The following is a 27,562-nucleotide window of genomic DNA, read 5'->3' on the forward strand; positions in this document are numbered from 1 at the left end:
TCCGCTTATGGAGGTCATGAAAAGACGGTGAATGAGACAAAACATCAATCCTAATGGATTTTTAAAAGAACCTTAGGTGCTAGTAAATACATTTAGCCTAATCGCAGCTGGCCGCCTTGCGTGCGTGTTCATAAGACACGTCCTTAGCTTCGGTACTCGATTTGCCGCCGGCAATCGCACATTGAGTCTGGAATACTCCTTGATAACTCCCACGCGGCATAATACAAATATTACAAAACTCCTCGCCAAGTTTGCTCACACACACATTTTTGGTGAGTTTTCCTGGTGGGTTTTTGGCCGTGCAATCCAACACATCAAACCTCGCGTTATCCTCCTCCTTCAACTCGCAGGCGAAAAAAAAGCTCATGCCGTCCTCCAAATCAACTTGGTACTCTCCATCCTTGCATGTAATTTCGCATTCTTTGTTGTCTCCACAGGGCTGGTTGCTAGCAGCATGTGTGGAAAGAACCAGGGCGAGAGGAATGGAATATATTTTTTCGTTCTATTTAGTAGTGAGTTAATAAGACTTCGGGCGCAGTGTCTGAACTGAGCGTTACCAGCTAGAATAGCAAGTTAATTATAGGTATTTTAGAGCTAAGAAAGCGTATCACGGTTTCAAAAAAATGGTGGGTAAGATAAAAGCGGGAAGAATGTTATGGGTCTCTTAAAGCTCTGGCCCCTGAGGGGCTATATCAATATACCCATATGTCTCTAATTAGGTGGGACGGGAGTTCAAAAACAATTATGGCTGTTCTCCCTAAGGCTAGTGAACTTATGCTGAATATATGCAACATCAAAATAGATAGTATGTGACAATCATTAAAAGGTTGTATTGGGTAGAGGTGAACTCATCATTACAGCGTATAGCTGAGCAGCAAAGCTGCATCCTTGAGATCTAACCTGAGACCCTGCATATATAGTATATCCTAAGGTTGTACAATAGGGCACGCATGCGCTAATCATATCACAGTACGCCTATGGATAATATTTCCCACGTGGGTCAAAGACAGTGATCTCACCCTATGATGTCGATCTGATGATCACCGAGCCTTGCCGAAAGCTACGGGCCAGTAGAGGCACCTGATTAGCCCAACAAGTGATCATCCACTCGTCTGTCGATCGTAGCACAAAAAGCAAAAAGCAATAGCTGTTTTTACTATGGAGTGAGTTGTAGTGATATGGACATTTATAAGCCACAAAACAAAATGCATTTCACAGGCTCCATCATTAAGTATAGATATGACTCCGAAGATTAAAAGTTTTGCCAAGAAGCAAGCATGACAGTAAAAAAGAAAAACAAAAAGAAAAACCAAAAACCCCTAGAGAATACCTAGATACATTTTTCCTAAGCTGCGCAGGCGGATGTCGCGTCACCCCAAGATACAGCGCTTTTCTTGATTTGCGGAGTTCCGGAAATGGTGCAATCAATAAAAATTCAGGAGCGCTGTTCATAGGTACCGAGCCTTTCCTGGCGAAGATCGCAAGATAATATAGGCCTATCAGAGTTGTGAAAAGTAATAGATATGTAGTAGGCAAAGTGAAGACCTCGTGGGAAGAATGCGAGACTTCTCCAACGGGCCAGGGCTCCTTGAAGGTTGATAAACTCGTGACCCCTGAGTCATAGTAATTACAGTATAGCTCCGCACCTCTCAATGGGCCCTATACTCAATATGTGCTACATCACATTGAATAGTAGGTATGTGGCGCACTGAAAGCATTGGAGAATTCACGAATTAGGCAAGATTCAACATACTGGGCGTCATAAAGTATACTGTAGCTGAGCTCCTTGGAAGGGTGCAAAGGTTCTTTCTTCAATCTTATACAAAATGTGTATCGTAGGGGTGTACGTGTGCCAATCAGAATTTTAAATAGCACGTTTGTGGTAAGTTTCCATGTCGGTCGAGAGACTGTGATCATGCACTGTTTGCATCGATCCCAAGCTTTTCTGGAAGCTAGATAAGTACACGCCGTAGATTCACTGTTACGTACATTCTGAGGGATTCAATTTTCTGCCCTTGACCTCGGGAAGTTAACATCATCAAGGAGTCAATAGACGAATTAGGCATCAAAGGAAATCCCCTCTTCGCCTCACAAGTGATCAGCCACTCATCTACCCAAAGACTGTTCATCGTAAAGCGAAACACCCACAACGGAAAAAAAAAAAAAAGAAAATACATAGTACTTGTGCTATGGTGGTACAAAGGCTTCAACATAGACGCAAGGGGGGCCTTGCAAAAATACTCGGTCAAAAAATCAACCTGAAAGTCGCCATAGAAAGGATCAATGTCTTCACGTACAGATTTGGTCCTCATATATGTGTAACCTTGCCAACCTTAATGTGGCATTAGAAGCTAGGCGTCCCGACTTTATGATTTTGAACAGAGACCCGTAAAACTCTACTTCAAATACTTCCATGAGGCCAGCCGCTGCATAGCATACATAGGTAATATGCTTGCTAGCATCATTATTTGGGACGTCGAATCAACAGTCTATTGTTGAGATATCTCTAGACCGGCGATTATCTTATACGCCCCAGCGCTTCACCAACCCCGCTGCTAGCACTCCAAGAACCCAGTCATTATTATTATGACAAGAAGGGTTGGGAAGCACGCTTAATAGTATAGGAGTGCCCCTTTGGGTATAGTCTGAGCATTGGGTGCTCAGTAGATGCCTCTGCTCAGAGAACCTCGCGTCTCACGTGATTGACATTGGACTGAGTGAGGTCGGACTGATACTTACGCAGTAAATCTGACCCTAAACGCTTTCATAAAAGCAGCACCAGGTAAATTAGCAAAGCCCCACACAGTAGAAGAAATATTACGTATTCGAGGTAGTGAAGTGCGTGATTCTACAGCTAATGATTAGGTCCTGCAAATGGTCATCACGAGGCATCGCACACCGCCAGGCAGTAAAGAACCGAACCGAGGCAAATACTGTGAGGGATCACAGCAGGTACACAGACTTTCATTCCCTAAGGCATCTCAGATAGGCAGGAGTCTCTGACATAAGTACTATGCAGCCACAGATCAACTGCAGGGCCAAGGGAAAAAAAAAGGGTTTTTTTTTTTTTTTTTTTTTTTAAATTTAAATTTAAATTTAAATTTAAATAATAAAAAAAAGGGAAGACTGTCGCACGGCCCCGGCCATGAGGCGAAGTTAGGTTCGAACCTGCCCGTCATGTTGAATTTTCACTTTAAGGTTGTATGTTATGACAGGTGGTCAAAACATCAGGTTTTTCCCAGGTTTTTCCAACCTCGATTTTGCAGGATTTTGGGTTGTGGACAGTATTCCAGATTGAAAATTTTTTCAAACGCATGTCTGATCTTCCCTACCGAAGAAAGAGCATTGTCTCGGGCTTTAAACATTAGGATTATGCACCCGGTCATCTAGTAACCCTTGTCGAACACTGAAACGCTACTGGCTAGTACCTCTAGTACCTCCACACGGCACTTCCATGCTTAGATCTTAACCGCCCCCCTGTTTCAATCGTGCATGTCGAAAATTTGTCAGCTGGATCGTTTTGTCTAATCATATTCCGTCGTTAACCGTGACTGGGAATCCTTGCCTCGATTAGGAATGGAATCTAGCTTCCGGATTCCGCACATCGCACTCAGTACCACTTTTGAAATTTTTTTTTAAATATTTTATATTCATTTTCCTTATGCGTAGCGGAAAGAAAAATCATGTCGTTGTGGACCGCGTGGGATTCTTTTTCAAACCTTGCGATATGTCAACGGGAGTGGGATGGACCCGATTGGAAAAAGAGGGTCTTAGTACTGCACTACGATCCCTTGGTAAAGTGGAGAACCACACAATGTCAACTATCTTTGTCCGCAGCGAGCTATTGAGCCAATAGAACTTGCCTGCATGACAATTAAGCCGCAATAAGAAAGAAAGGACGATGGCTGTGAGTGCGAGAGATCACAGGAATGAAATCGTCAATCGTGTCAACGAAGGATCGCCACCGCCATGGCCATGGGTACGACATGCATAAGACTATACGATACAGTAAGACAAGGAGGAGTTTGGGCACGAATAGACCCGAGGCGCCGACTCAGGGTCCGTGCGTCAATCTAACGCCGGCTAGACTTCTTTGTCAGTGGCTGTTCAAGGTTACTAGTCCTTCCCAGGCCGAAGCATGCATAATCAAAGTTTTTGATTAGCGTTCCTGTCAAATCAACATGACAGGTTGGAAGTTCTTTCCGAGTAAAAATCCGTGACATATTGTGGATCTTTAATCCAATAGTTCGGTAGCTAGCATGTTGAAGAGGCGCGTGCGATTCTCCCGGGTCAACCTAGACCAGATTTAGACCCGCTCGATGATCATTTCCATGAGGGGATGAAGGGAAATCGAATGAAAATTTAGTCCGGTAATGACCGATGCTACAGATAAAGTAAGAAGCAATGTCTTTGCTCGGGGAGGAATATGTACTTGGAAATTGACATCATGCCATCATGCCATCATGCCATCATGCCATCATGCCATATGGTATAAATTAAGTGTCCTACATATGTTTTGTGTAGATTGATTACGGATCGACTGTGCAACCGAACTCCGCCCAAGCATGACATGTTCAAGGATGGGGCAGACCGTAAATAGGAAATGACACGAAAACGCCGTGCATTGGGTGACGTGACATGCGAACGGTATTGCAGCTGTCATCTCCTGTGGCTGAGAATTACACACTGACGTCTGCGGAGATGCCTGAAGGCAAGCACAGTAGGTAGTAGATCCTGTACCAGGTAAAGACCGCAATATCCCCAAAGAAGCATATGGTGGTAACGAAAAAAAAAAGGAGAGAACAGAGTGGGGGTAGCGATAAGCTAATCCGGCTTCGTCCTACTCGACTGGTCACAGAATCCCTGTCCACTTCGTCGATACCCGTATGAGCCTCTCGTATCGGATTACCCGTATCCAAGGCTCGGACTGTAGATCCGATGACGCCCGCTTCTGTCGATCTTTGATTCCGGGGAGCTCGTGCCGCGTTCCAGGGGGGAGCTATGGGCCGGCGCACGCGGTGCGTGCGTATTCGGACAAACGGTATAGATCCTTTCCAGTGGCAAGATTGTTGGCTATGATTACCACGTTGCAGATGTCATCTTCACTTGACGAAGTCATGACTCGTTGAGAGCGCCCCGGTGCGACATCTGTGCGATCTGCGAGCCGTATGTATCGAGATTACCAAGATCGGGGGGCGAAAGTGGGGAAGCGGGATGATCATTTAGGTGCAGCCGGGGCCCCAGCAATACTTGCCTGCGTCATTCGTGGCAGGTGGACAGCTGCAGTCGACTAGAAGGATATGTCTGGTGGCCCCTCAGTTAGGGATTTGCTTCGGTCTGACAGGACCGTTGATTGAAGGCCATCTTATTAATGCCAAGGCTGTGTTCTCGGAAGGTATCGATGCCGACTAGGGCACATATTTCCCCGGGATTTGGTCTTGATTCTTGTGCGATACACCTGAGCGTGGCAGGCATTATATTCTATACAATGCAGGATGATGGCACATCAACACCAAACAACCACCTTGATTTTCCTTAGGCAATTGTCAATCCCTGCCACCAGAAGGTGATATGCGGTGCAGACGCCATGAACCTTGGAAGTGGGACTTGCAAGAAGCAGGATATTCAGATTCCTAATGCCACTCATAATGAATATATGAGTAGCTTGTTGACGTGATGATAGATCGACTGAAAATATGGGTTTGGATGAACAGCGCCAAGAGCCCCTATGATACACTCGAACTGGTCCACTGGTCTCAGAAGATACGGAGTAGAGGAATGGAAAGAGCTAAAAGCAAAAAACTTTAAGATTTAAAAGTTATGAACTGATCAGCACAGTTCACGACACCTCGCCTTTTAAACACCAGTTTGCTTCCCTAATCGCAATGCAGCAATAATGCAACATGCCTCTCTATTTTATGAGGGCCACGCTAGACTTCGTTGACATGAAAAGTAATCATAAAACCACAGCAAGGGAATACAGATCAAATAATCAAAAACAAGTACCAATCAAAAGAAACACAGAAGCGAGAAAAAGAAAAAAAAAGAATATGCATGTCAGCTGCCCAAGCGCACGGCGACACTTGCCAGTTCCCCTTTTCATCCCCACCTTTCCTCCTTTACGGAAAAACCATGCATAGTCAACTGGTCCTCGGACCCAGACCCAGTAACGGCCCCATTATTGGGTCCGTACCACTCATAATTTTCCATCCCGACTGGTCCCCAGCTCGACGCAGGTTCCAGGCCCTCACAGAAAATCGGGCTGTTCCCATGCGACGATGGCGTGCAGCCATTCACCTTGTCGTAACCAAAGGGACATGCGTACCGCATCTCGGAAGTAGACATGGGAGACATCTGGAAAGGCTGTGCCTCCCCCTGAACGCCGTACTGGGACGGTGACTTTGTTGGGCGATGCTTTTGGTGTTTAAGGCGGGTCTCGTCCCAGCCTTTTTGTACTTTCACGCCCCGTTGGCTTTGGCACACGCCCTGGAGAGCCGCGTTGTCCGAATTCGGGCTCTTTCTGGAGTTCGGTCGTCGGTACCGGGTGGTAGATTCTACTCGGCCTTTTGAGATGGCTTGGGCGGTAAGGCTCCAGTAGTTCACGGCCCTCTTGCCGCCTGGGACGTCGGTTTTGATGGCTTCGAATCCCTGTGAGGCGCATTGGTTAGTTTTGAATGGAAATGATGACCTTGGCGTTACAAGGAATTGCGTAAAGCGGGGGGTTTATTTACGGCGTTCATGGAAAGATTGTGTCGGATGCTGTTTTGCCATCCTTTGCCTTGGTCCTTGCATTTGTTGGTGTTTTGCTCGAACCAGGCGTAGATGTCTTGGAGTTGGAGTCGATGGTCCTTGCTTTCTTTGAGGGCTTGGTAGATCAGTTGCGAGTATGGTGGATCGATAGGATGGTCTTCCTCACTGTCTCCGGAGATGGTTCTTGGGGAAGAGCTGTCTGCCATGATGCTGATCGGGTTTGAATGCACACCGTCAGAGGAGTGAGAGGAGTGATGAGAGGTGATTGAAATGGGGGATGGTGGGGCAGTAGGTATAGAATGGATCATTCCGACGGGATTTTCCAGTTTCATGGCTTGTTCCAGCTCCATAGATTGGTAATTGAGGTTTTGTTCGTGACTCGTCCACTGAGGGGATAATTGGTGCCCTTGATGAAACGGCATACCAGGGTCAGACTTAACCATCCTCGGACTCAGTGGTTCCATCACTGGTGCAGAGGCCATGGAAAAGCTTGAAGATGGCGTCTGATAGGTATAAACTGGTTCAGGCTGCAAACCTCTCATCTGATTAGGATGAAGTTGATGTTCACCGAAACCCGACATAGTGGCACCCCAAGGGTTACTATACCCAAGATCTTGAGAACACATCGATTGCGATACTAGGGCCGATCTAGATTCCGCCCAGTTGACGAATGGGTAGGGATTGTAAGATGGGCGTAAGGTATCTTGAATCAAATCGGCTGTTTGTGCCGGGAGACGGTACTCGGACTCCCGCTGGCCAGTTGATATTTGAGCCAGGTGCGAATGGTAGGATGACATTGAATGGTCCATATTGCGGCCTAATAAAGGGGGGATAAGCTCTAGCTTGAAACTGAAGTGAGAAGCTTAAACCGGATCGAAGGAGGAGAGTTGAAAGAAAAAGTCACTTCGAGAAGCAGAAATGGGCCATAGCAAGTAAAAGTAGGGGCATTAGCACAACCCAAATTGGATCTGTAAACTCTGGGGGAAAAATTACACATCTGGATGGAATTTCTCGCAAAAATACATCAAATTCCCGCCAGCACATAGGGCACATGCTATCTGCTGGAAACCGTCGCTCTGCATCCCCGGATCAAACAGCCTGGGCCAGATCCGTTTTTAGGGAACGCGGCAGTAAGGAAAAAACGGTACTATTAGCGCCATCTACACCCATTCCCCCCCCAAGCGTTGTGGAACTATCATCCTAGGATGCCTAGACCAATTATCTTCCGCGCGGCTCCACACCAATGGTGTTACGGACGAATTACTTCGATCAAACTAAAGAAGCCGGTATAGGACCACCTGTATAGGCCAGCCTAGATGGACTGGAAGGGCTGTATGGACTGAAGGCAACCAAAGATAGACGGAGCTGAGGGGACTACAGGACAAAAAATAATAATAATCAGAAAGTGGGGGGCGAAAGGCCTGGTGGCTGGAAGCACCCAATAGACCCGTGGCCACCGTTCAAGGCTGCAGGTAGATCGCGGACCTCCGGAAGACGACGGTGATAGGTGAAAGGGCTGTTCTGGAAACTCCCTAAGCCACTTCGGGGATTGGTGTTTTGTCCGGGTATTTTCATTAGCTGGGCTGCCTCCAGCCAGCGGGAATACGTCCCTCCTGCATGCTTTGCGTCGTGTCACCGGGGAAAGACAACGTAAAGGAAAGCGAAAACAAATGGAAATAAAAATCGGAAAAAACCGAAAAACCGAAAACAGGGCTCAGGGAACAGGAAACAGGAAAATAGGAACGACAGAATAGAAAAAGAAAAAGAGTGCTGATCCCCGTCAGCAAAAGCGAAAAGTACGCAAAAAAACCCTCCCCCCAGTCATGATTACCGAGCTAGGGGGCCCTGTACAATAACATCACCAGATAAGTACAAAGTGACCAAAATCCCAAGTAGTCGGATTAAGCATTTGATATTGGGCTCCACACGTGGACCGAGCTTGCAAAGGGCTTATGGACTATCAAGACCCTTTCAATGAGAAGGGGGAAATGTTTCCTGTCCAATCAGTCCTCTACTTCCTGAACAATTGGGCAGAATGACCGTGGAAAATACACCCCGATTTCCCTGCATATTACATATCAACATCCCGAGCCGTTGCGCAGGTGTCACTTCCACTAATAGATCTGAGACAACTGGTCATCAGGATTTTACTGGCATTCTTTATGAACAAGTTTAAAGCTACTGGCTTGGACAAGTGGCGTTGGTATCACCAGATTAGTGAGGGCTCGATGCCTCGATACCTCCGGGTTGAATACATGGAGAATAGCTAGGGGTTTCACTACAATACGGGCTTCGGAATTCTCGATGAACTCAAGAAGACGTTGACTTGTAACCTTACACGACCTGAGTTCGGGTTGTTCTGGTCGTGGGTAGTGCTCTCATAATGGCCATCTAAACGTTGTTGAGGGGCTTCCGAGACGTACTTGCTGGGGCGCTTGCTGTTTCATCCTGACATGTTGCCTTGATCGTAGGAATCCATCGGCATGAGGCAGATCGATCGTGATGGTATACTAGCTATCTATAATTGCTATCGCATAATTCCAACGGTAAGGACCTGGCGCCTGTTGCAGAGACACAGACTCGCCATGGGTCCATGATCCATGGTTCCGGGCATCCAGAACCTCCAGAGCTTCCAGCTTGGTAGCCTTCGCGAGAAACCCGAGTGAGAGGTTGCGATGCAACTCAAGTTCAGTTGTCCCTAATTGATCTGGCCATGGGCACAACAACCAGCTTCCAGTCTCTCCCAGGAATCTTGGTCGGCTCACTCGAGCTCGAGCTTTCAATCATCTGTCCTTCCACGGTTGTTTGATTGTTTCCGAGTTGAATCAGCGGAGAGATAGAACAAGGCGTGTACCTAGATTGACTCAGATACTTGCGGGGCGCTGTGTTCATATGGCCTGAGCAAATGACTGGTCGGTGGGAAAAGACAAGACCAAGCATCCTTCGAAGAATTAAATCGAGGCCACCAGGTCCACACCTGACAGTTCCAAGTCTCCCAAGCCATCCTTATATTCCCAGTATCCGATCGCGCATGTTCAGCGACTCGAGTCTCGGTCTTGATGGTCAGCCTCTGCTATCGCGGGGCATCGATCTGGGTCGGCGCAAGAAAAGGACATCGCGACCGGTGAAGCGACCGGTGAAATCAGCCTAAAGCACGTTAAAAAAGTTCCAAGAGAAGAGCGCATACCCGGCACATCAAGAAAGCACAAGAAAACGATAGAAAAACAAAAAGTAGCATCAGTCGCGAGGTGGAAAGTCAAATCGCGGTGCGGGACAGAGTTCATTGCGGCTCAGCTAATCTCCGCCCCAGCTTCCCCGGTCAACAACACTCCATAACCTCACGAATTAAGAACTCACCCCAACCATGTCTGCCACATGGCATATACTAAGTTTACAGCAGACAAGCTCACCCCCGCTTCTATTCCACTATACATGGACTCATCAAGGCTACGCGCTCTACGTCACGGATCTCACCTCCATCTGGACAGAAAAGCTATCACATAGAGAGATCCTGGCCCGCGCAGAAGAAAATAACGCAACGATCGATCCGAGCGAGGATCAAGAGCAGCTTGATGTACTCTTGGCCAAGCTCGGCGAAGCGCTTCGAGGTGAAGGCGGCAGCGCAACACTTAGAAGTGGATCTGAAGATTCGCTCGAACTGAGTACACATTCTAAACTACCCGCTCCGCTGCGGCCGTTAATATGGACGCTTCATCTATCGAAAGAGAGCTCATCCTCTTTGGCGAATCACTTACTTCTCCCGCTGTTGAAGGATGAAGCGGGCTGGGAATCGCGGCAACGCATTCTCTTGAACCAGCTGAAACAGAAGGACTGGGCTCTCGGGAAACTGCTTGACAGGTTTGAGGGATTGGGTGTTGATCTGGGAACTGTTTTCCCTGGTGCTGCTGGGTTGCGCACGAAGAAGGGTAGTACAAGGACCGACGCGGGAAAATTCGTCAAAGGCCTCGCACCGTTTGATGAGTCGGCTTGGCTCCGTGAGTCTGGCGCCGAAAGCTCAGGCTTGGCTGCGAACATCCTACACGAGCTTGGGGGGTATAGCAGTGCTGAAGAATTCCGTGCACCAGAGGACAAGTGGTGGGAGGATCTACCAAAAAGATCCGAGGCCTCATCTCAATCTGGAAAGAGAACCACGACACCGGAAGAAACCTTATCGCGGGATGAATCGATTCAAGGCTCTCAGCAGGATCGAGACCTAGATCTGGATCAAGATGGTAATTCAACAGCCAGTGATGACGATGACTTCCAACAACAAGAGACTCCCCCCTCGGATAAAAGCTCAAAGGGAAAAGCTCAGCGCTCCCTCGCCGACCAAATCAAAAAAAGGTCAAGATCAATCATCAAATACAGTCCCAGATATAGGCGCCGGCGAAGCTACGGCATCGAATTCAGAGCCGGAGGCTGATGCACCACAGCGTACGCCCACACCAACAAAACCCACACCAAAACCCGAGACCAAAGAATCGCCCAAGAAAACCAAAGTTAAAGGTCGTCTGGGTTTGATTGGAGGCAGGAAAAAGGAAAAACAGCCTTCACCAACTCCTCCTCCTCCATCTCCGCCTCGAGCACAATCACCCATGCCAACACCACAGAAACAGAAACCCAAAGGTGGCAAACTCGGCACGATAGGGGGGAAAGCTAAAAACAAGTCCCCCGAAGCCTCGTCAAAGCCTGCTACTGCTGCTCCAGAGCGCACACAGGAACGATCTAATGAATCTCCCGATCTAGATGATCCTGCTGGAGTAGTGGCGACAGGATTGAAGGAAGAGTCTCAGATCCCAAGTCGAGAGAAAAAGAGCGCTGAGACTGTTCCGGAGGAGACGGAGGAACAAAAAACGATTCGGAAACGGGAAGAGTTGAAACGGCAGCTTGAGGAGAAGAGTAAAGCTCCAAAGAAAAAGCGGAGATTTTAAGTCGCTTAGTCTACTTGATCTATGCGTGGTAGGCCATATAATAGCAAAATTGAATATGAATGTAAATGTCAATGACCATTGGGGGAATCAATCAAACAAAGCTCGCTGAAAACAATATTAAAGTGCATATCATACATGTCTTAGCAGACCCCAAGGCTGAATTAAAAAAATGGAAGCTTGTCATTAATCTGAAGGCGCAATATTGGGTCTATTAGAGGGTCCTCTCCGCACCTGCTCACCCGGTGTAACCAGTCGCACCTTCTTAGGTGAAACAGCTCCAGAAGCAACAGTCTGTCCCGAAGAGGTAGTAGAGACATTTCCACCAGTAGTAGCAACAGCACCAGCAGCACCAAGCATACCACGAACTTTCTCAACAGCTTTACTTTCGCCCTTTGTCCACGGATCACGTTTCACAAGACCAACGCCAGAAGTGCGGCTGGCAGAGTCGCGTCGTTTCGATTCGGCAAGTAATACACTGCGGTTGGAGTCACGCCGCGGACCTGGGCCGCAGTCGTGGGAGCAGCCGGGTGTGGCACAGCCACCTTCGCTGATGGAGACGTCGTTCAGCCAGGTTGTGATACAGGCAACGTGCCCGCCGTGGCCGCAGCTTTGGCACCAGGTCCAGAGGGAAGAGCCCTTGGGTCTGGGTGCAGCAAATGAATCAAATTGGTCTATCTCGGAGTTTGGGGCCGCCTCTGTTGGGACTGAGGAGTGTGAGGTGGTTTCGGATTCTGAATTGGGACTTGTGGTACCAAACGAGGTAGCTTGGTCTCTTTGTGCAGCGACCCACTCAGCGGGCGGGTCAATGCTCATGCAGATTGAGCATGGTGCCTGTGGAGTACTGCAACGGTAGCAACGAGTGTTGTCACGCTTGGGATTTTCGTAGGGTTTTTGGCAAGTGTAGCAGAATACGTTGATGTAGGTGTCTACTTGGGCGTAGTCGTAGACAGCGGGGTAAGTTGGCACGCAGGATAGACGGAGCTCAGCAGCCTCCAAGTCCATGGAATGCCGGATGAGATATTCATTGTAGGTCTTGAAGATCATTTCACACTCCTCATAGGGAAGGATCTGTTCACAGTCTTGGAAGAGGACGTGAAGTTTCTGAAGTAGATGTGCTGCAGTCTGAATATCGACAGAACTGTTGTTGCTGTGGTAGTATCGAACAGCCTCCTTCAGAATGGATTCAATGCTCCACGGCTTTGGTTCGGCTGTATCCGCAGGTAGAGGAATTTTGACCTGGGAGAGATCTTCGTAGAATCCTGCCATTGTTGGATAAGCCGAGATGTCCACAGACACCGAATGGTTCGAAGACTGGAATTGGTCTATCGAGTCTGGCCGTTCAAGTGGGGTTGATTCAGTCAACAAGACAGGAGGACTGGAAGGTCGTTGAAGATGAACTTGATCTGCTTCTATGGCGGACTCATCAAATCCAAGGTCTTCATCCAGCTCTTCTGGTGGCGGTTCCAGATTAGACCCTCTTCTAGCTGACACAGCAGACCGGCCCCCATATGACCCGGCCTGGCCAGCATCGGACAGTCGCCGGTCTGGAAATCGATGATTGGACGAATATGAGGCTCCGATAGACTTTGAAGGGTGTGAACTATCGGATGCGGAGAACATGGGAAAACTCTCTGACGAGTCATGTCGAAGATATCCCTCGGGCGCAGGAGGACGATTGGACTCCAATGGACCATCCAGCGTTAGCACTTTCTTGGGGAATTGCTTATAATCTCGAATGGCGGCCCGCTTGTCCTCCATTTGTTGATCATAATCGTCCTCTGAAGCTTCACGAGGAAAGTCTGGACGGTTGCGAGTACGCCAGTCTACTCTCCCAGCAATTGCTCTGGGCGCAGATCGCTGCTCATTATCCGGATCCAATACAGGACGATCAAATAAGACACCCGTTGAAGAATATACATCTTCGCTCGATACCGACTGGCCTTCCGGCAAGGGCGAGGGAGCAGTGAGGCGATTATCATGGTCTGGCAGGCTCCAGCCGTTATGCGAACTCAACACTGACGGTGGCAGGGGGTCAATATCAATGGCGTTCTCATCCAAAGAAGGGATTTGGGAATCGCTACTCCAAGAGTCCATCTGTGGGGAGTCAGGTAATGGTCGTGCTAGGGGCGTAGTCATGTTCGATGTGCTCTCCGCCTCTGTCCCATGAGTTTTCTGACCTTCCGTCTCCATGACCCCTTTGAACAAGCGACTTTTCACCTTCCCTTGACGATTCTCATCGACTGTTCGTGGCTTATCGCCCAAAAGGCCATCTTTGGAGGACTTCCCCTTTACACCGCCTTTGCCTGGCAGCTGCTCCCGCGACCTGCGCTGGAGCTCTTGCGTAATGGCAAATTTCACGATGCGCCAAGTCTGAGCTAGCTTGATAAGAGACACATCATCCGCGCTCTCAGCATTCTGGTCGAGTGAGTTCATCAAGGAGTTGAGTACATCGACATGGTTTTGTTGGCGATCATAGTCGATCATCAAAGGTGAATAGTGGCGGGCCAAATATCGAAATACTGATTCTTCATTTGTGACCCCAGGGATGCGTCCAATTGCTCCCAGCTGATCGGGACCTGGCGTGGTAATCTTGGTCAAAGCTTGGTCCAAGGGCAAGATAGGAACGCTTTCCACGGCCCCTGGTGGTGTGCTTCCCAGGGACTTTGAAGGGCGGGGGACGGTTGCCTTGGTCTGTGGATGCCGAAGTGAGGAAGCTAGGACCTCTTCATCGAGCATGTCATCTGCCGGACTTTGGCTCAACGACCGCTCTCCGTTGCTAGCCACATCCTCCTCAACCTGAAGAAATTGAGGAGCGTTGGCACCGTGGGCTCGACGTCGAAGACGCTTTTGGCCAAACGCCACGAACGCGCCATTAGGACTCCAGGCGACCGAGCATGTCGGCCGCCGAGTGACCACCGTGGGTGCATAGCGAAGATCGGTCTGAGTAAACGCTCCGACCTCACCGACAGTCCATAATAGGTCCTTTGAATGCCAAAGCAGGTCACTTGCAGGGGAGTCATATCGATCAAATTCTCGGAATGGGACATGAGGCCGACGAAGGTCCCAGAGATGAATCCGCGGGTCTTCTTTGTCATAGGCGGTGACGACTTGGGAGGACTGCCATTCTCCCGACCCAGGAGAATCACCGACCCACGACGGAGGGCGCCAGCGAACGTTGGTTACGGGCTGGGGGGTTCGGAACTGGAACGTAGGTTTCTGCCGTCGCTCTGCAGATGAGGAGAAATCCCAGACCTTGACCTGTCGGTCTGTGCCTCCGCTGACAATGTGCTTTCCGTCTGGGTGCCAGTCGACAGCGAAACACGGACGATCATGAGCCGCAATACGCATCAGCGGGGCGTTGGTCTTTCGCGAGTCCCACATCTGAATGGCGCCGCTGTCCGAGGCGGTCGCAAACACGACGCCATCGCTGGGGGACCACCGAACGTCCCGGATAGCGTCGCTATTGCCCTGGTACACATGCTTGCTGCCGCACGTGGAAAGGCCGCGATTCGTAGAGGCCGATCGAAGATCCCACATGCGGATGGTCCCATCTTGGCTGCCGGACAGCAGCCAAGAGGCAAGGTGAGGGTTGAACGCGAGCCTGTGAACCTGACGATTGTGGCCCTGGAAGCGACATAATTGGAGGCCGGGCCGCTGCAGGTCGTAAACGACAATCCGACCATTGGCTACAGCCGTGGCGATTATTCGGTCGTAATTGCCATGTGACCACTTTACATCCTTTACGTTCAACTGGTCCTTGTGTGGCATGGACACGCCCGCATCATGGTGGGTAGATGCATAGCTCACCACTGCATTGCGAATATTAAATTCCTCCGATGAATGGTCAGGCGAGACTCGGATGGTCTTGAGGATATCTTTACCCCCGATCACGGCATGGGTTTGCTGTGGGGAGATGTCGAGAGTAACAATAGGGATACCAGTGCGGTGTGTGACCGTCTGTGGTTCTCCAGGACTATTATATCGTGGGATCAGGATTGGTTCGATCTTGAGATCTCAACATTTTGAACACGAGGGAACGGGGATGCAGTAAGTAGGTAGGGGGGGGTCCAAGGTATCAAGTAGCCAGAGTGTGCCCAACTTTTCAAGCAAATCAAACGCACAATAAGCAGCGGTGTAGATGATTGGCAACGTACAGTGATTTGGACCTGATCGGCCGGGGACCATCGACCCGATTATTCTGCGGACTGGGGGGCCTCGACCCGGAGAAGAACGGCGCGAATCGGGCAAGCGCGTTGGCAGCGCGCGAGTACCGTTGTGGAGGTGGCGGAGGGGGGGGCACGGGGTAGCGTGACCCTGACAGGTCAGACATGACTTCTATCACACGTCCATTGCTGGGGCGAGGGCACACGACCAGTTGACCAAAGCGAAGTTTATCGGGTGGTTTCAGGTATGGGGGTTTCGGAGGTGTGATTTGAGGTGCAAAGCGGTGAAGGGGGGAAGTGGGGGAACCCTTGATCCCCAGCTACGTATCACAACTATCGCGAAGGATTTAGCTTAACCCGACAAGACGTACAGCACCAAGTACCGTCCAGTTGATTACCGGAGGGCTATATTATTGGTGGGAATATAGGTACTGTACCCTAAGGCACACTTGTCAAGAGCGGTCTGACACCGCCAACACACAACAAGAGAGATCAGATTTGAAAATCGTCCCACTGCAGGGCTCCCCGGACTCTCCGGGAACTATGGGCATGATAGGTGATGTTGATGTTTGGGCAGTGGGAAGAGGAAAGTCAAAAATAACAGAAGGACTCGAGGAATGTCTCACTTGGAGATGGATCAAGACACACCTCAACAAGCTCTACTCGGGGAACCGGATGGCCAATGGATTCTATGAAGAGAGAGGGATGGAAATAGAACTAACAACGTCATCGAGTGACGATGGAAACATCTCCAATCCAATATCATGCCAGCGCTGAGGGTGTTGAAAGCTAAATTTGATACATCAAGCCTTGGAATCATCTAGACCGTAGTCTAGGCTGATCTAATCGTGGTACTTCCTGCTAGATTGCCATCTGATCGCCAGATGTAAGTACGAAAGTACCTGGAGATATAAAGAATTCTTTGATCATGTTATGTTCTGATTTTTCCTCTTATTTCTCATGTTTATCACTTTCCTTTTCCCTTTGCTATAGTCCCCCCATTTCCCCCTCATTGAGACGTCCATCTGGATAGATTGTTAGGGACTCTCGACTGGTACCAACCCCTGCACAGTTTGATCCATTCTAACCTGGACCATCGGGCACACATCTGATTTGCAACTTCATCCACCTGGCAAAAGGTTCCGAAGTTGTGGTTCAGTCTGGATGCAAACAATTGTCTCCTCGGGCCCGGATATATATAGAGAAGCAACGGATGAAGTTGAGCGACCTGAGCCCACAACCTCCGGTGGAGTCTGCGTTAGCTGCATCTTCACCGTCATTCCAATTGTCGGAGAGATCAAGTTCTCTTTGGAGGAGAGTTGCCCTGATTTCTCATCTCTTGCCCACTTCCCCCCCCCCACTGATTTTCGGCTTTTTGCCACCTGTGGGTTCTCGGGTTTGCCTAAGGTTTCTGCGTGCAAGCAGCCAAAACCAATAAATCCCCAGGCAAAAAAGCCTAAAAAAAAACTCTCTCGCCCTGGCACTGGCAAAAGAGAGAAAGCCTCAGAAAAGCAAAAATTCCAAATCTACAAACGTTGATACGAAAAGGTTAAGATTTTCCTCCGATCTGGCCTCGTGGACCCAAAAGCAAGCACGCATAATCCCCGCGTGCGGCCGCGATCATTCCTCGCGTCGATCCCTTCTACCCATTTCCGATCCGAACCCGTTCCTCCTCCTCCAACACTTCGCTGTGTCATGGAAATCGCCTGAATCAACAACTCTCGTTTCCGTTTCTTGATCTGGGTTATTCGTGGGGGAAGAGGCATCATGGATCCCCACGCAGCTCTTGAGCTGCTGGACTACCTGCGAACATGTTATCCGTGCTTCCTCTTCGTTCTCTTTGTCGTGGCATTCGTTGCCAACACCGTGTCGACCGCCAGGAAATCGAAACAAGCTGACTCTCCACGCATGGGGCCGGGAGGACGCCAGCTTCCGCAACGATCGCGCAGTTCCGGCATCGATAAAACGCAGGGGTTCTCCAAGAGCACCAAGCAGGTCTTCAACTGGCTCTCAGTAGCCGTGCTTCTGACCTTCCTCGCGGATGCGACGATCTACATCGTCCATGTGATGGTTGCAAGGTCCGAACATTGGTGGCGTGGACAATCGGTGGTGGTACGTCCTACGGGGGAATTCCCAGCTCCAAAATTGCCGCAGACGGCTTGAAAAATCAAAAGCAAAAAAAAAAAGGCAAAAAAGAAAGATATGCTAACCATCGCAGGTCTACATCGTCGGCTCTTTCTTCGTTTACGCGGTCTTACTCATGACATTACTCGATACCAACCCATCTCCGACACTCGCTCAATTCGTCTGCTGGTCGGTTGCCATCCCGATCGAATTAGTTATTCTTAGCACTTCTATGTTCATTTATACCTCGGTCCACCATGAACCCGTCGTTGGAGACCCTGAGGGTGGTCGGATTCGCCGAAGCATTACACCTTGGGAGTCCTTGGAGGTGACATCGAATGCCATCCGGGTCCTCATCCTGTTCGCGTTGGTCGTCCTCTACATCAGCAAGTCAATTAGCCGTAAGCAGCATGGCAAGAACTCTGGACGCACAAATGGAGGTGCCACCGAGTCAACAGGCTTGTTAGACTCGTCTAGTGCTGAAAATGGTGCGGCCAATGGCAATGGCAATGGTCATGCATATGGCGCAACAAATGGAAATGGACACCCCGAGGGTGCGAAACCGCAAGACAAGTGGGTACGTCCGACAACGATCCCCTCGACTAGCTGGTGGGAATATCTGAGTGGCTACTCGCTGTTTTTCCCTTACTTGTGGCCCTCCAAGTCCCGCCGGCTTCAGATCACGGTTGTGGCTTGTTTCATTCTGCTCGTCCTCCAACGGATCGTCAATGTTTTGGTGCCCATTCAGGTCGGAGCGGTCACGAAGGCTCTGGCTGGAGACGAGGGCCAGTTCCGTGTTCCCTGGTTTGAGATCTTCATGTATGTCGTGTATAGATGGCTACAGGGAGGCCAAGGTTTACTAGGCTCTCTGCGTTCTAGTCTCTGGATTCCCGTGAGTCAGTACTCTTACATGGAGCTTTCCACAGCTGCCTTTGAGCATGTGCATGGCCTCAGCTTGGACTTCCACTTGGGTAAGAAGACTGGTGAAGTGCTTTCGGCACTGAGCAAGGGTAGCTCGATCAACACATTTTTGGAGCAGGTCACCTTCCAGGTCGTCCCCATGTTAATTGATCTGGGGATCGCGGTTGGTTATTTCCTGGTTGCTTTTGATGTATACTACGCCCTTGTGGTGGGTATCTCGACCTTTGGATATCTTTATGTGACCATCCGTATGGCCCAGTGGCGGGCAGAGATCAGGAGACAGATGGTCAATGCCTCGCGACAAGAAGATGCTGTCAAGTAGGTGTCGTCCACCGCATTCGTGAAAGTTATACTAATCTCGAATTCTCTAGGAACGACTCCATGGTCTCATACGAGACAGTTAAGTACTTTAATGCGGAGCAGTACGAATTCGACCGTTACCGTGATGCTGTCGGCACCTTCCAAAAGGCCGAGTACCACGTTCTCTTTTCTCTGACTCTCCTCAATACTTGCCAGAATACCGTCTTCATGATGGGTCTGTTGACGACTTGCTTCATCTGCGCTTTCCAGGTCTCCACTGGCCAGCGTCCTGTCAGTAAGTTTGTGTCATTGTTGACCTACATGGCCCAACTTCAAGGTCCCCTGAACTTTTTCGGCACCTTTTACCGCTCTATACAGTCTGCGCTCATCAATGCAGAGCGTATGCTGGAACTGTTCCGCGAGCAGCCGACTGTGGTCGATAGCCCTCGTGCGGTACCGTTGGCTATGTGCAAGGGCGATATTCGCTTTCAGAACGTTGAATTTGCGTACGACTCTCGGAAGCCCGCGTTGAATGGTCTCACGTTCCACTGCGAACCTGGTACCACCACCGCTTTAGTCGGAGAGTCAGGTGGAGGCAAGTCCACGGTTTTTCGACTTCTCTTCCGGTTTTACAATGCCGAGAAGGGTTGTCTTCGGATCGATGGCCATGACGTGCAAGACGTCACCATTGACTCTCTGCGCAAGCACATTGGCGTTGTGCCACAGGATACTGTACTTTTCAACGAGACTTTGATGTACAACCTGAAATATGCCAACCAGGACGCTACTGATGAACAGGTGTACGAAGCTTGCCGGGCTGCCAGCATTCATGACAAGATCATGGGATTCCCTGATGGCTACAATACCAAGGTTGGAGAGCGTGGTCTGCGTTTAAGTGGCGGTGAGAAGCAACGCGTGGCTATTGCTCGCACTATCATCAAGAATCCTCGTATTATCCTATTGGATGAAGCCACGGCTGCGCTCGATACTGATACAGAGGAGCACATCCAAGGAGCTCTTTCGACTCTTTCTCATGGCCGCACGATGCTCGTGATTGCTCACCGACTCAGCACTATAACCACCGCAGACCGCATTTTGGTGTTGCACAATGGTCAAGTCGCCGAGAGTGGTACCCACGAGGAGCTTCTTGCCATGAAGGGTCGCTACGCCGGCATGTGGCGAAAGCAGATTCGGGCCCAGAAGGCTGCAGCCGAGGCTCAGGTTCTTCAAGACCGAGCGGAGCGCCTCCGCAACGCTGCCACTAACAGCGATGACAGCTCTAGTCAATCAGACGAGGACCGCAATGGCACCGGCACTCCCCGTCCAGCCAAATAAATTCCACGCAGAACGACTTGTACAGGCATTTCAGTACCTCATTCTCCCCCATCTTCACCCTCACCCGTGTCCAATCTTCCCATATGTGCATACACTCTTGACGTTCCTTTTGGCCAACGGGAAACAAAACAATACAGTAATGTTGACCAGAGACAGGGAATAGCATGAGAAGTGTGGCCTCATTGCGTTTTTGATTTTGATGATTTCGGGACTTCCTTTGATAACTGCGTTACTTTTGGCGTTTGGGAGCATCATGACGCGTATGACATCGTTTTTGTCCTTGTTTCATATGGAGGTGCAGTACGGGCACGGGTGGGTTACCTGGAAATAAAAACTAGATTAATCACTAGGGCCACCAAAGGCGGTATATTAATACAAAGGACATTCAATTCCATTTTTCTATCTCTGTTAGTTTTCGACCTTGTCTTGTATGCACATATCCCAGGCACTAGATTAAAGCGTTCGCCAAGACCCGGACCCCGGACCACGGACCGAGCTTGTTAGCTTCAACCGATCGATAAAAATCCCTTCAACCACCGGCCTACACTACCATCTATCAAAACAACATCCAAATAACATTATCTACAATGCATATCCCATCCTCACAGCTCCTCCGCGCATTGCGCACCACGCTTTCCAACCCGCGCCCCATCCCCGTCCTCCCCCGTCTCTCCGCCACACCCATCCCATCCCATCGCAACTCCAGCACCGCCGTCCGACCCACTCGCATGGTCCCCCGTTCTCACACCCACAAGCCCGCCAGCCATGACCGAGGCCCACAGTCAGATGAAAGTACCCAAACCGACTTCAACGCGTTGAACGTATTGGGCGGTGTCGAGGCGCCTACCACCGCCATTGACGCCTGTCTCGATTCGGGATTCCATCTCAACAGCGGTCTGAAGATTACTGGTGGGTCTGGTATGATGCTTGTTGGTGGAGAGGCATTTTCCTGGAAGCCGTGGAAGGTATCCGAGGGGAAATTCGAGAATGAGCGTGAGGCCAAGGCTAGTATGATCAACGCCAAGGGCCAGTTTGAGTTGAGTGAGGAGGCTTTCGGGTTGTTGAGCGTTGTTTGGCCGCGACCTGGTACGTGACTATCTAATTTTGCCCTAAGGTTTTCAGCTCTAGTCAGATGGACAACTCCGCATCGTGGTCATCTGTTACGGAATTATGCATGACGTAAACCTTCACATGGAACTCGAAGCTAATTTCGGTCAGATATGCTCATTCTTGGTCTTGGTGCCTCGATTCATCCTTTATCGCCTGAAACGAAACGTCAAATTAATTCTCTGGGTATTCGTGTAGATATTCAGGATACGCGCAATGCGGCGGCACAGTTTAACCTGTTGGCTACTGAGCGCGGTGTGACGGAGATTGCGGCTGCGATGATCCCGATCTCGTGGAAGGGGAGGTCATGAGGGGAATCCACAATGTACATATAAGAACAGCCTCCGCTCATGAGAAAGTATTCTACATCTACATGTCCATGTTCCACGATTGAGTAAACCCCATGTTTGAAAGGGAGGTCATGTGAGCCGTTATCAAGGCACCCACGGGTTTTGGATGACATCTCTCATAGGAGGATTGGCTGGTCAGCTCAAGCTCCACCCATCCCTAGCCCCACACAATCATCGTAGATTAGGGAGCTTCACACCAGAGCTGCTCAACTGAGTTTCTCTGGTCTTTTGGTCTACCTCAACCATGGCAGCTATTCCACGGGAGGAGCCACTCTTGGCGCCCCCTGTCACCTTTTCCGATGACCAATCCTTCCAAGCTGAGGAAGATGACGCCCTCCTAACGGGTCAACAATCGCGCCGCCGTCACCCCGAAAGGCGGGGCTGGATCTTCTGGAAGGAGATCGGATTACTCGCCTGGGCCATAATCGCCACCATCCTCGTGGTCATCCTCGGAGTCGTCTACCAACACGAAGCGTCGAAACCAAACCACACAACGAAGGACACATGGGGGCCGGGTGGAAAGCCATCCGGCAAACGGAACCTGATCTTCATGGTGTCAGACGGCATGGGCCCCACCAGTTTGTCGATGACTCGAAGCTTCAGACAGCACACAGAGGGCCTACCGATTGATAACACCCTGATCTTAGACCAGCACCATATCGGCACATCTCGGACACGATCCAGTTCCAGCCTGGTGACGGATTCGGCGGCGGGAGCGACCGCGTTCTCGTGCGGCTTCAAGAGCTACAATGGAGCTATCTCGGTACTCCCAGACCATACACCTTGTGGAACTGTTTTGGAGGCTGCTGCATTGGCGGGATACAAAACCGGACTGGTTGTTACGACACGTCTGACAGATGCCACGCCGGCGTGCTTTGCATCCCATGCCAACCTGCGTCAATACGAGGACAGCATTGCGGAACAAGAAGTTGGGGAGAACCCATTGGGTCGGGTCGTTGATCTTATGATGGGCGGTGGAAGATGTCACTTCTTGCCCAACACGACCAGTGGTAGCTGCCGAAGCGACGATCGGGACATCAGGGAGGTTGCTACCAAGAATGGGTTCAACCATGTGAATGATCGAGCTGGATTCGACGCGTTGAATGGTGGCACCCAGGTCAAGTTACCGCTGTTGGGTCTCTTTGCTGATACCGATATTCCTTACGAAATCGACCGCCGCACGCAGAATGACGTGTACCCGTCTTTGGAGGAGATGGCTCGCACTGCACTGACTGCTTTGAGCGAGGCGACCCGCGACAGTGAGCAGGGTTTCTTCTTGATGATAGAAGGTTCGCGCATAGACCACGCTGGCCACGGTAATGATCCCGCTGCCCAGGTCCACGAGGTGCTAGCCTATGACAAGGCCTTCGCGGCCGTCGTGGAATTCTTGGAGAAGGACTCCACCCCTGGAGTACTTGTGAGCACATCTGATCACGAGACCGGTGGTCTGGCGGCTGCCAGACAGCTCCATCAGACTTACCCGGATTACCTCTGGTACCCCGGTGTCCTGGCGAATGCCAGCCACTCTGCCGAGTACACAGGATCCAAGCTGCAGGAGTACACCTCCGGAGCCGGAAAGGAGGCAACAGAGTCGGAGAAGAAGTCATACATTCGTGATACCCTCTTGAAGAAGTACTTGGGTATCACTGATGCCTCTGACACGGAGTTGGATGCTATTCTCAACCCCCCGAGCGGAGTTTCGGCAAACTACGTCTTTGCAGATATGATTAGTCGCCGTGCGCAGATTGGATGGTCCACCCACGGACATTCAGGTACGTCAACACCTACACATGATCGCACTCTTTCATACTAATGAACCACAGCTGTCGATGTCAACATCTACGCATCTTCCACGAAGGGCGCCTGGCCCTTGGTAGGTAACCACGAAAACACCGAAGTGGGCACTTTCCTCGCCAAGTACCTTGACGTCGACGTCAACGATATAACCAAACGCCTCCGCTCCTCAGCCTCCTGGAGTGCAGACGAAGTCTCCGCTCAAGACTTCCACTGGATGGGAGATCCGCTAGGCTCAGATATCCAGACTGTGGGTTTCGATACTTACCACGGAGACTTCAAGAAGCGATCCCTGGAGGACTGTGGCTGTGGCGGACTCCACTAGCTGTGAATATTTGCATTCTTTCTTTTCGGTATTTTTCAATTGCTCTTTCAGATTTAGATTGTGATCATGGAGTTATGGGCATGGGGTAATGCTCCGAAAACACAATATGACCATCATCAATTCATTGACATCTGAATCCCATGAAGTATGAACTGTAGAATTACCTTGACTGAATGGAACCTTGAGTGTAGTACGCAGCTAGTACCCGCAAGGTCCTGGCTCGAGGATTCTAACAGGTTTGCGTCCACTTAAAGGCGAAGATCCGAGTTGTTGGTAGTATCAATTGAACTCCATGGATCACTGTAATATCAAATACGAAACCGAGGTCAACCCTTCATGATAAAACACCAAAACGCCTTGATCCTTCGGTATCTCCGCCTCTCAGCACGCATCCTCAAATCAAGTTCGAATCCCACTCAATCTCCGGGATCCTCCACTCCTCCCAACAAGCCTCACAAAACAGTGTATTAGTCCACGCAACAACATTCGTATTCCACCTCTCTCTAGTCCCGGCAATGGCATGCTCAGCAACATTGTCGATGATGTTTCCGCTGTCGATTCTCAAGACCGTAGGCCGGCAGGAGTACAGTGGCTTGCAGGGGATAGCGTGGATATCACGGTCAGCCGGGTTGTTGATGCGGTCCAGTTGTTGCTTTATGGTCTTGCAAAATAGATGCAGTTTGAATGTGTAGTGGTTGCAGATGGTGTGGTAGCATGCTTCGTACATGCACATGTTTGCCTATTGAGAGTCAATGGGAACTTGATATGTTATGGTGGTTAGGTTTTGCGGCGTTTGTTGTGGGCAGGTGCGTTGAATCTCGTTTGAGGGGGAGGGGGTGCATACGGATTGCTTCTTGTCGCTTGATTTTGTTAGATCGGACGTTGGAGATAGTTTTGATATCGACATCGATGGCGCAGTAGGAAAGGGGATGAAGAGGAGGATTATTGTAAGATCACCGTGAGGGAATTAAGGCGAAGTGGTTCATCAAAATAGAGACTGACGACTAAGCGCACACGACTTGGCATATCTATGCTGCATATCAAACAAGACAAGATAAAAAAGCGATCAATAATTATTTCTATTTCCATCCGCTTATTCGCATGAAGACTCGCTATCTTGCTTTATACTGACACACATGGAACATGAAGGACATTGCTCGGCCAAGTCGGTCACCCATTGATTAACGTTCGTTGCACCTCCATCATCTTCCCGTGCCTCCATTACAATCGCCCCATCTCTCATCAACACACGGGGCAAGCAACTCTGTGGACTCTCACAGTGGCTGGCCTGTCCTATAGAGTCTTCGATGCGGGACATCTGATCAAGCAGGTCTTGACATAGCGTGCTGAGGTGGAACCGGACGTGCTGGCACTCATAGTACCAAATTCCTTTGTATCGACACATCATGGGAAGACGAGGGTCTCGGTCGGGAAGTCTAAGAGCTTGATAGTGATTCCCGCCTGTTATAGCTCCTGTCTGTACTTAAATCCAACAGCTGTATATTTCGATACAGAGCCTTGACTGACAATCAAGAATCTCTGAATCGTGTATTCTGTATTCGATGATCACAGAAAATAATCGCCACCTTTTTGTCACCACGAGCGCGAAGTCTCCTTCCCATGCATTGACAGCACTGTCCGGGCTCAATAAAGGTAGGTGGCTTCACTCGCTTCTAAATGTTGTATAGATGGAGTATGGTGACTGCTTCTGTATGGTTCCTTGACTGAATGTTGTTGCAGATTCTGAAGAGACCTGAAGTGATGACCAAGGTGTTGTTAGGCAGCGAATATAATAATAATGGAGGATGACACGAATACGGACACTGAGTCTCAAAAAACAATCGATTGTTGGGCTTATGATACCTTTTTGAGCGGAGAGTGGTTCAAAACTCAGCCAGACTTTATGAAGTGGCAAGTCTTTTCAGCGATAGAGAGCAGCAACTCGCCCTCACCTCTGATGAATATTGGAAGGTTTCTCCGTATGAGAAGTGGTTCACCCACGCCTTGGCTTCAGACCGAAATGCGCTTTAGGAGTTATTTCGAGGAAAGTTTTGCAATTTTGTATGGGGAGAAGACGTATTAGAGAGAAAGAGAGAAGAGGAAGAAAGTTGGAGGTTGGAAGATATTCATAGTCAACATTAAAGGTTGGGAAGATGTAAACCTATAGTGGGTGTGAAGTAGGCGACATGATTGTTGAAAGAAATTTGATGTATGTTCCATTCACGCAAGAGGTAGGTTAACATGAGATTTTGGGATGCCATTCACGTTATTCATTGTCGACTAATAAGAAGGAATGTGGCAATATTATTGGATAAGGCATGAGAGTGGAAGCACAGTCTAGCTACAAGATGTATAAAATCACGCTTGATATCCCGGCTGGTTCAATAGTACTGATTTGTGGTACATGTTATATCTTTGTATTGATTTGTTTTCATTAATTCTGATTTCTCTCCGATATCGTCATGGTATATGGGGTAGTGACTAACATCGTCGTCTTCACACGGTAGCCGGGGCTTCGATTGTGTAGATCAGGTATAACTTAGGGTCGCTCCGGAAAGACCACTATCATATCTACCACGGGAACATGCCGACCGTGCGATGCCAACTATGGTACACGCCTGGCTTGGTAGTGAGGGAACCTGCGCGACAATCAATAGCGCAATAACCCGTTTATCAGCTATACGAACGGTTCGAAGGTGACAGAGGCAGGGTGATCAACGGCTCTTAGATATGATTCCACTAGAGCCAGCGGAGTGCTCCAGGGGATCTCCGTGAGATAGATCTGTAAGTCGAAAAATGTCGATAAGAACTCTTTTAGACAAGAACCATGACCACTGAAGCCGGGCGACGCAATATCCAACGAAATTGATCTTGGCTGCCTTCATCACTTCCCCACAGATGGCCAGTAATGTATTGACAGACACTCGAAAGGGCCATTATGGGAGAGGTTTGCCCTGGTGAGGGTACATTGTAGCCATCATGGCTGCGAGTGCAGTAAGGAATGCAAAAATGCCAAAAGCTCCAGCTTCCACCCCGAGAATGAGACATCGCGATCTCCTTGCTGAGGCCTTATCTTTTTGGTCAGACGAGTCCTCCCCTGTAACGGTGCCGACATGCCGTCGAGGGCTTTCAGTCTCCGTCAATGCCGGAGTAGACGTTCCAGGAGGTCCAATCGGATGGTGAAGTGGGTCGGCATTGTTGCGGCACTTCTGGCCTTTGGGCTCTCATAAAGGGTGGTTGGAGGGGTGGTTGGAGGCGTCGGTGAGAGATTTCGTAATACACCACTCAAATTGTATGAAATCATGGCGAGACAGGTGTTTCTTTTTGGTCGCTTATTGAAAATGTGGCTCTTTTAGCCGCTGATAGTGCTTGAAAGACCACACGATGATGACGGATTGTTCTACCGGCTCCGCCTCGGCGACCAACGTATAGTAGCGGTTCGTGACTGTTTGGATTGCATAC

The 27,562-nt window shown here is 49.7% G+C and overlaps 7 protein-coding genes across 7 annotated transcripts; 4 read left to right on the top strand and 3 right to left on the bottom strand.

Annotated features, from left to right (window-relative positions):
* Window positions 1–6,099: 6,099 nt before the first annotated feature.
* On the bottom strand, window positions 6,100–7,559 carry N7484_000428 (transcriptional regulator family: Forkhead; the record flags this gene model as incomplete). Its single annotated transcript, XM_057110849.1, has 2 exons — window positions 6,100–6,648; window positions 6,732–7,559. 2 exons carry the CDS (start codon window positions 7,557–7,559, stop codon window positions 6,100–6,102), a joined length of 1,377 nt encoding a protein of 458 aa, XP_056978075.1.
* Window positions 7,560–10,114: 2,555 nt separating this feature from the next.
* On the top strand, window positions 10,115–11,681 carry N7484_000429 (uncharacterized protein; the record flags this gene model as incomplete). Its single annotated transcript, XM_057110850.1, has 2 exons — window positions 10,115–10,982; window positions 11,119–11,681. 2 exons carry the CDS (start codon window positions 10,115–10,117, stop codon window positions 11,679–11,681), a joined length of 1,431 nt encoding a protein of 476 aa, XP_056978076.1.
* Window positions 11,682–11,864: 183 nt separating this feature from the next.
* N7484_000430 (WD repeat protein) lies at window positions 11,865–16,011 on the bottom strand (the record flags this gene model as incomplete). Its single annotated transcript, XM_057110851.1, has 2 exons — window positions 11,865–15,654; window positions 15,836–16,011. 2 exons carry the CDS (start codon window positions 16,009–16,011, stop codon window positions 11,865–11,867), a joined length of 3,966 nt encoding a protein of 1,321 aa, XP_056978077.1.
* A 1,600-nt stretch (window positions 16,012–17,611) lies between these two features.
* On the top strand, window positions 17,612–20,524 carry hmt1 (putative vacuolar ABC heavy metal transporter (Hmt1); the record flags this gene model as incomplete). The annotated part of the gene is made up of 3 exons (XM_057110852.1): window positions 17,612–17,956; window positions 18,063–19,207; window positions 19,261–20,524. The coding sequence occupies 3 exons, from the start codon at window positions 17,612–17,614 to the stop codon at window positions 20,522–20,524; spliced, it is 2,754 nt and encodes a 917-aa protein (XP_056978078.1).
* A 587-nt stretch (window positions 20,525–21,111) lies between these two features.
* On the top strand, window positions 21,112–21,942 carry N7484_000432 (Mth938-like domain-containing protein; the record flags this gene model as incomplete). Its single annotated transcript, XM_057110853.1, has 2 exons — window positions 21,112–21,610; window positions 21,743–21,942. The coding sequence occupies 2 exons, from the start codon at window positions 21,112–21,114 to the stop codon at window positions 21,940–21,942; spliced, it is 699 nt and encodes a 232-aa protein (XP_056978079.1).
* Window positions 21,943–22,225: 283 nt separating this feature from the next.
* N7484_000433 (alkaline phosphatase) lies at window positions 22,226–24,100 on the top strand (the record flags this gene model as incomplete). Its single annotated transcript, XM_057110854.1, has 2 exons — window positions 22,226–23,753; window positions 23,805–24,100. The coding sequence occupies 2 exons, from the start codon at window positions 22,226–22,228 to the stop codon at window positions 24,098–24,100; spliced, it is 1,824 nt and encodes a 607-aa protein (XP_056978080.1).
* A 394-nt stretch (window positions 24,101–24,494) lies between these two features.
* Window positions 24,495–24,833, bottom strand: N7484_000434 (uncharacterized protein; the record flags this gene model as incomplete). The annotated part of the gene is made up of 1 exon (XM_057110855.1): window positions 24,495–24,833. One exon carries the CDS (start codon window positions 24,831–24,833, stop codon window positions 24,495–24,497), a length of 339 nt encoding a protein of 112 aa, XP_056978081.1.
* Window positions 24,834–27,562: the final 2,729 nt, after the last annotated feature.

This window comes from Penicillium longicatenatum (genome assembly GCF_028827895.1).
Source record: "Penicillium longicatenatum strain IBT 33135 chromosome Unknown contig_11_segment0_segment0, whole genome shotgun sequence".
Lineage (NCBI taxonomy): Eukaryota > Fungi > Ascomycota > Eurotiomycetes > Eurotiales > Aspergillaceae > Penicillium > Penicillium longicatenatum.